General features: G+C 40.8%; 1 protein-coding gene across 1 annotated transcript in view; it reads left to right on the forward strand.

The window, feature by feature from the left end:
* Window positions 1–8,527, forward strand: part of slc1a4 (solute carrier family 1 member 4) — a gene marked incomplete at its 3' end in the record, with an annotated part of 22,746 nt that extends 14,219 nt beyond the window's left edge. Inside the window, 6 exon segments of the mRNA XM_035664111.1 lie at window positions 1,800–1,865; window positions 3,713–3,879; window positions 3,961–4,194; window positions 4,328–4,522; window positions 4,649–4,783; window positions 6,377–8,527. Of these exon segments, the coding sequence (XP_035520004.1) occupies window positions 1,800–1,865; window positions 3,713–3,879; window positions 3,961–4,194; window positions 4,328–4,522; window positions 4,649–4,783; window positions 6,377–6,614 (1,035 nt within the window).

The raw sequence follows: 8,527 nt of genomic DNA on the forward strand, positions 1-8,527 counted from the left end.
TGGCAGGTTCAAAGTGCCAGCCAGTTTCATAGGAGTTCAAATATTCACCGCCCACCCACCCAGCATATACTGTGGTAGAGCCCCGTGGAATAGGTCCAACTGTGGATTGAAACCAAGAAATAGAGAAGACGGGAGAGTTTACACAAAAATGCAAAGCCAGCTAGATGCTTAAACAGAAATTTAAAAAAATGAAGTGTAAGATTTACTTTATGCTGCTTAGGACTGTGGTCACATAATGTCTCTTGCGTGTCCATGAACTATGTTGCATATAGGCCATTTCAAGTGCCAAGATTGCCAAGCTTGGGAACCTTTATCCCATATGCGCTGCTTAAACAGAAATGCAGAGACGGAGGAGAGAGGAGGAGAGAGAGAGAGGCCTTGTATTCGAAAGGTTGCTTTACTTGTGTGAAGATGTCTGCAACCCTTCAGTACAAACTGAATGCACCCCCAACGTCAAATACACATGCTGCCATTCAGCACAGACACTGTTCTTAATACTGTCATTTTCAGTTCTTTTTCCATCGTGCTTGCTAATTTCCACCCTTTTTTGTGAATTTGTGGTTGGAAATAAAAACACCCCATATGCATATGTAAGATTAGAACCTGTATTTAAAAAGGTTTTATAATACAAAAATGTTATAAATCATGAAAACAAAAACAGACAAAATGGGGAGAAAAGAAGCATAAGATAGTATAATTAGAAATGAAATATTATGTTTATGGGCTCATGGAATATGGGTCATTTGAACTGTTTGGAAATGTGAGGTTGGCACCGACACAGACTCCAGCGCTACATCACACAGTGCACTGACACACACACAAAGTTGATCCATAAAAGAGAGCCAGTGTTGGCCAACTTCGGTAGTGATTTTTTCCGCTAAGATTTTATGCAACTTTTCAGACGATGCTTATGGAATGTTATTCTGGAAAGCGACTAGTTTAAAATGTAGCGAATTTGTTAGACCAATCAGGGAAAAACTAAAAAATATTAAAATTATATATATTGTAATTAATTCCCATGCATGGCTGCTTAGCATTAATCACAAGTCCAGAGCTCCTCCTGCCAACCTGCCATGGTCTCTACCTCTCCTCTTGGGTTGTGTTCCCAGTCTCGTCGCGATCTCATGGATTAGTTCCTACCACGCTCATACACACAGTTCATCTGATCTTTTCCCCTCCCCTTTGTAAGTGTTTTTTACTTTGTGTACCTCATGATATATTTTTTCCCTATATCGGGATTAAATACTAATAATAATGTTCAAAGTGTGTGTGTATTAATTTCCCAGTGCAATACACCAATCAGAAACAGGTTTGCAGAGATGCATTTAGTGATCAGTAACTGAACCAATGACTAAAAGAATAATTGAAACTGATTGTGGAAAAAAACACCTCAGGTGATTTAAATGTTTTATTCAGCTGTAAGGGAACAACAAGCAGACCTTCCACGGTGGACCAAAGGAGGGAAGTGGCGTGAGTTACTAAAAACATAACCAAAGGTTATTAAACTATATACATGATGTCGAATGAATAAAAAATACTTTAATTTGTTAGCCAGACGTATTAATCTTTTAAAAACCAGGATATCTTGTTTACTAAGGCGTCATTAACAGATAAACACACTCATATACTTCCAGTTTACATTATGTGTACTTGAAACATTATTGGCCTTTGATTCAAAAGGAAACAGCACCCGATGTTGACACTACACATTTCAGCACTTGAATGTACAAAAGAAAAATGTATGACTGAACAGTATCAAACAAAATGAACTTCAAGTCTTCCTTTCCTTTATGTTGCAGTATGCTACTGACTACAAGATGGTTGCTGCAGGGAACGACACCAATGGGACCACCCTCTATCAAAAGGTAGGATCAGGAAGCACACACACACACACCTTCACACACACTTAAAATGCTAAACATTGCACCTTTGAAAGGAAAAGTGCTCTCATCTGTGTCTACACAAGTTAAACAGTTAAAAACAGGAGGTTATACTGTTGACCCTTGAAGAGCATGTTTGCTCTGAGCACTATGTGCGAGACTAATGGATGACTTGGTTTAGGGGCGAATGGGTTCAAGGTTGATATATGCTGCAGTTTTTATAAGAGTGACATGGTTGTTAAAACAGGGTCATACAGTCTTATTACACTGCCATTATAATAAGGTTGTATCTGTGTCAAAGGGTAATGGTTTTTTATTTAAAGACAAAAAATGTCTCAATTTACAGTAGCTATGTGTTCATTTAAAGAATTCAATGACAGTAGATTTAATAGACAATAGAGTCTGATTTTAAATAGATCAATAGATCATTAAAATGCATTTGAATCCACTGAAGGTACAGCACTGAAGAAAAAAGGTAGGGAGAAGCTGTTTTTGTTATCTGCTCTGCTCTTAAATGTGTCAACAAGTGCAAATATGCAAAGAGCAAATACCAGCAGAAGAAATCTTATGTAGGCTGCAGAGTTTATCTTAATCAAACACTCTTGTCTTTATACAATACTCACATGTCATATATGTGTTGGAATGGAACACAATAAGGAGGTCCCTTCTTTGTGACACTACATAAGAAAACCCACAGCCATGTTCAGGGTAAAAATACATTATAAAGTTCAGATACGTAGACCAACTTCGGTCCATTTGAAGCATATTGAAACCTTCTGGTCCTGCTTTCTCTGAGCAGTCATTTTATAGAAACAGTTCCGGACCTTGCTCTAAATTTTGTATTTGGTTGGGTTATGGTTTGACATCTAGTTTCAGCGGGCACAATTTGTCCCCACTCACCCGGTATAAGGGAACAGTTGGGGGATCTGATCTTGGCATTGGCCCATGGTATTTGTCTGTCGTGGGTCATGGTGGACAGTCCCTTCGATTGCCAGGGGATGAAGCCGGTGGAGCTGTGGGAGAGCTCAGGACAATGGAAGAGGATTGAGCTCAGGATTTGTCCCTGTCCTTATTCGTTATCCGTCATTCAGTTCACTGAATCCTTCAGCTGCCCTTCAGACCTATGCACCCACCCTGTAGCAAGAGGTATCATATAAACTACTGCATGTCCAGCTTCCATCTACTGGATGAAAGGCTACAAATGAGGTCCAAGTCCATTGAACAGTTGCTGTAATGTGAAAGTGTTCGATGGTCTAAGAAAACCAGTCTTGTTTAAAATTTTAAACATGTGGATCACGAGTCAGTGCATCAGTGCTGTTGGTCCACCACTGTGGTCCAGACTATTTCCATTAACACTTCGTGCAAATATTGAAGGTTCCCAGAGGACGTAAACCCAAGGACTTAGTGATCCTTCGACCTTTGATCCCCTGTGAGTTTCTGGCTGGGATTATATACAAAGTAAAACAGAAAACAGCTGGCTTAACAAAATGTGTGTGAGTTCATGAGACATTGAAACTACCAGCACCCAAAATGTGTATTCAGTGCCAGCTTCAGGTAATCTGGCTTTGCTGCTAAATAGCCAGTCAGAAGAGTTTAAAGCAGGGGTCTTAAACTGCCGGTCTGGAGGCCATTTCAGGCCCTTTATTTGTTGTTTGGCTGCAAATAAATATATAGAAGCATTTTCCTCGTTAAGTATGATGTTAGTAATGGAAATATTTTCATTTATTCAAAATTCAGACGTCCAACCTTCTGCACGGCAGGAGGCTCTTTCCTTCCCACAGTCTCTTCACTGAGTTCGGTCGCCTATAGTCTGACTCTGCTGTGTGTTTTAGGTGCCTATTGGTACAGAAACAGATGGCATGAATATCCTGGGTCTGGTGTTATTTGCCATGGTATTTGGCGTGGCGCTGAAGAAGCTGGGAGAGGAGGGGGAGGAGCTAATTCGTTTCTTCAACGCATTCAACGAGGCCACCATGGTGCTTGTGTCTTGGATCATGTGGTGAGTGAAGTCGGACAAATGTGGGATCTTAAAGCGGTTTGTGACGATACTAAGTAACTTCTTCCCTCCTGTGTCTCTCAGGTATATCCCCTTTGGCATCATGTTCCTGGTGGGCAGTAAGATTGTTGAAATGGAAGATGTGGTTCTTCTGGTCACCAGTCTGGGAAAATACATATTTGCTTCAATCCTGGGCCACATTATCCACGGAGGCATCGTCCTACCCCTCATCTACTTCGGCTTCACACGCAAGAACCCCTACAGTTTCCTGTCAGGCCTCATCACGCCCTTCACCACTGCCTTTGCCACCTGCTCCAGGTATACCGTCACACCGCAGGCTTCCAGAGGAACCGCTGACTTTACCGAAATTGGTGATGTGAGGTATTAGTTTCACCTGAGTGGCTGATAAAGACGACACAATAATGCTTTACCTCTTTCTTTTTCTCACCAGTTCAGCAACTCTTCCCTCTATGATAAAATGTGTTGAGGAGAACAATGGCGTGGACAAACGCATTAGCCGCTTCATCCTTCCTATCGGGGCCACTGTTAACATGGACGGGGCGGCCATATTCCAGTGCATCGCCGCTGTCTTCATCGCTCAGCTCAACAACGCTGAGCTGAACGCTGGACAGATCTTCACCATCCTGTGAGATCAACATAACTATTACCAGACACATCCATGTGTAGATTCGTTCTCACATTTACCAGCAAAATAATGTGTTTCTTTTCCTACTGTTACAACAGTATATGATTACTTTATTATTATTTCTAGGGTGACAGCCACAGCCTCAAGTGTTGGTGCAGCAGGCATCCCGGCTGGCGGCATCATAACCATCGCCATTATCCTGGAGGCCATCGGCCTGCCGACCAACGACCTGTCCCTCATGCTGGCTGTAGACTGGATTGTGTGAGTAAAGCCTGTGAACCCACTGACGCAAACATTTTAATTACGTCTGCACACACGATGCCAACATTACTGCAAGCTAAACTAGACCAGGGTTTCCCAACAAGTGGAAAACAAAGGGAACTAGTAGCTCAGAGCAAACACACACAGCAGCAGGCTAAGCTAGTTACAACAAATGCTTTACATCTCAAAGATCATTCCTGCTTCATAACACAAGACTCAGGTGGTGCAAAAGTCTAAAAAGTGCCTCTCAGGTCAAGTTTTTTTTTTTGTTCTGATGTTGTGGGAAAGAAAACATCTGAACGATGAAGATAAGACATTCGTCCTTGTGCAGAACCAGTTCTACCAATGTCCTTCACTGGTAGTTTTACTCTTGTAGTGCTTTCTTTTAGTTTAGAGTATCTTAGAGGCTGACTGATATGGGATGTTTTAGACTGATACAGATTTTAGACTGGTGACTGATATGGTGGTCAATATAGTGAATTGTGGAGCTGGAAGGAAAAATAGACCTTTGTGGATTGTGCACTGATACTGTCTGACCCTGCCACCTCTAACCCTAACTGCCCACAGATGCCATAGTATTATCAACTCACTGTCTTGTTACTCGCTGTTTGATGATCTATGATGGTTGGTTGGTGGCTCTGCTGACTGTCGCGTCATAAACAAAAACAAAAACCCTAACCCTAACCCTAATCCCAAACCTAACCAAAATCAAACCCAAAAGAACGTAAGCCAAAATTAAGGATACAAAAAAGCCTAAAACCAGGCAAAGCCAAAGGAAATAAAGCCCAAAATAAATATAACTCAACTACAGAGTATAAAGAAAGAAGTCACAGAACGAAATCCTGAGTCACTCTGCCCTGGCCTGATAAAGGATGGACTCATTCGAAATTTAGCTACATGGGTTGTTGTATGGGATATATCCAATATTTTGAACTGCTCCAGTCCCAAACTGGACGCAGTTATTCAGAGCCCAATTTTTTTGGGGGAGGGAAGCCGTCCAGTATTGGATCAGGGTCGTGCTTGGTGACGGTTGTTCCAATTCTGGGCACAGAGTCGATTTTCATGGACTGGGCCTTTTTACAAAGATTTTTAAATTAGTGGGGAAAACAAATTAATCAAACAGAACTATAATAAAAACCAATGCGATTATCCCCATGCTGTCTTTCTTAGTCCCTAATTACAGCACACCTGCCTTCATTTAGACCTTCCTTGAGATTCAAGGTACCACTACCACTGCCAAACTATCTATTTATAAAGTATAAGAGCTTTCTAGAAATGGCTCTAACATACATCATCAACCTATTGTAGTTGCTGAGAGCTGCTTCTTCTCTCTTACTCTGTGCCGCTTGCCACAGTATTGTACATTTTGACACACTCTGCTGGATAAACTTTACATTGACACCAATATATTACCTCAAACATTTGTTTCTGCATTATATACTGGGAAAAAATAGATCAGCACATAGCAGATAACAGGGAATATATTATACATTTAACTCCAATTAACAGACTATTAATATAAAGTAAGCAATAATGTAAAATACCGTTAACAGGGGTAGTTTGAGCTCAGCTGTCTGTCTCTTCTGCATACAGGGATCGTACCACCACGGTGGTGAACGTGGAGGGCGATGCTCTGGGCGCTGGAATCCTCCACCACATCAACCAGCAGGAGATGAAGAAGCAGCAGGAGCAGCAGCAGGACGGGGAGCTGGCAGAAATCCGGGTAGAGGCGGTGGCCAATGTCCAGGCTGAGGAGGAGACCTCGCCGCTCGTCACGCACCAAACCAAAGCCTTAGGGTCTACGCCAGAAGCCATTGAGTCTGTCCTGTGAACTCAGCGAGACTTCCTTTCTTGCCCCCTGACCTTTTGACACTTCTGACGTTGCTGCTGATGCACCATTCAAAAAACAAGGTCACTGACGGTTACACTTGTGAGGAAAGTGCCATCGTAACAGTCGGTCTAGAGCATCGACAGTCTCCAGTGTGCCTGTTGTGCTTTTCAAATTCGGTCACATAACTGGGTTTATTTTAATGCAGATTAGAATATGATGAATCTGAGAATTGTTAAGCTTTTTTTTTGCACTTGAGGCGAGATTTTTTAAATCTTTTTTTAATTTTGATCAAAGCATTTTGCGATAAACAAAATGTAAAGTGAAAAATGTCCCTCAAACATTCCCATAAATGTCGTAGTTCTGTTTGTCTCGTACTGTATGAGATGCTCGCGGCCGGTTTGTTTTTTGTCTTCAGACAGCAAACAGTGACCAACATTAAATGTAGAACACTAACAATTTGCCAAATGCTGACCAGTCAAAAATGTCAAACAAATGCTTCTGTCATAATTTAATTACACATTCGTCACGCCTGTTCGGTCACCTCAACTCAGCCGGTGGAAACGTATCTATCTGCATTTGTTTGTGCAGCTCAAACAGCAAATTCTGTCTTTGGAAAAGGGATCTGTCTGGTCCCAGGTTTAAAACTGTCGTCATAACTCAGATATGTTTACAAGATGTGCCCAGACTTTTTGTTTGCTGAACGACAGCAGATAATGTCAAACATTAACCTTCGAATGGCAGGTTAATAATTTGGCCTATTTTTTAGGTGAAGCACTGTTTAACTAGTGACACACAGCATGGTAAAGCACGGCATGGTTAAACGTTGGACCATGTGAAATTGTGTGTGTTGATTGCCATTATGGTCTCATTGAGAGTTATATCCCCCAACTAATCCTTTTTATCCCTGAGTAAACAGAACCATGGGGTTATTTACATAACCATGGTTCTCTGAATCTCTCTCACCATGGAGGAAGACCTCATAAAAAGCCAGCTGATAATGTTTCCCAAGAAAGTTCCTCTAATTTGTTTGAAAGCTAACAGCTAAAGCAATCTTAACATGCAGCTATCAGTTAGCTTAGCTATTAATAATTAATGATATTTCTTCTTAGATAAAATTGCCTCTCTGACCTGATACTCGAATTAACTACTAAATTGCTCCTGCACACCCTAGTTTTGTTGCTAGTTGCATCAGTCCTTTGTAAATTAGCAGTAAATTGCGTATTTCTTTCCTATTTGTTACAAAACACTTTCAAACAATACACAAGTGCTACGACTTCTTCATAAAAGTAGCAGGTAGCTAATCTGCTAAACACTTTTGAGAAATATGTTAGAATCTGAAATGTAGTTTTTTGGGGGTTTTGATTTCTAGCTAACATCTAAAGCAATGCTAACGTGCAGCTATCAGTTAGCTATTATTGATGCTATTATTTCTTAGATAACGTGGCTGACCTGATACTCGAGTTAGCTGGCAAAGTATTATAGATGGATTTATTTATGGTGAAAAGGTCAACTTCTAGTCTATAACAGATCACAAATGAACATCCTGTTGAGACGTGACTGCTGTTTAAGTGACGTACATTTAAACAGATATTGTTGCCCAAAACCTGAAGGCGTCCTTTTTTTAAAGGGTTGGTGTACTTTGCAGGGAACAGATATTCGTTTTGAAATGAGAAAAGTAAAATCCGGAACAAGCTGTTTTCTGACTACCATTTATAAATATAGGGAACACAACGGGTCAGCTTAACTTTTTTTTGTTCAAAACAAAAAACAGGTTTTTTTTTGTTTTCTGATTTAAAAACTGTAAAACGTCTTGTTTCCCTATTTTGGATTTCTCGTTTCAAAACCAAAATCTGTTCTCTGCAAAGTACACCGACCTTAAAGCTGCAGTAGGTGACCTCATTTCCAGGTTGTCA

This window comes from Morone saxatilis, unplaced genomic scaffold (genome assembly GCF_004916995.1).
Source record: "Morone saxatilis isolate NCDOM2014 unplaced genomic scaffold, NCSU_SB_2.0 Contig19, whole genome shotgun sequence".
Lineage (NCBI taxonomy): Eukaryota > Metazoa > Chordata > Actinopteri > Moronidae > Morone > Morone saxatilis.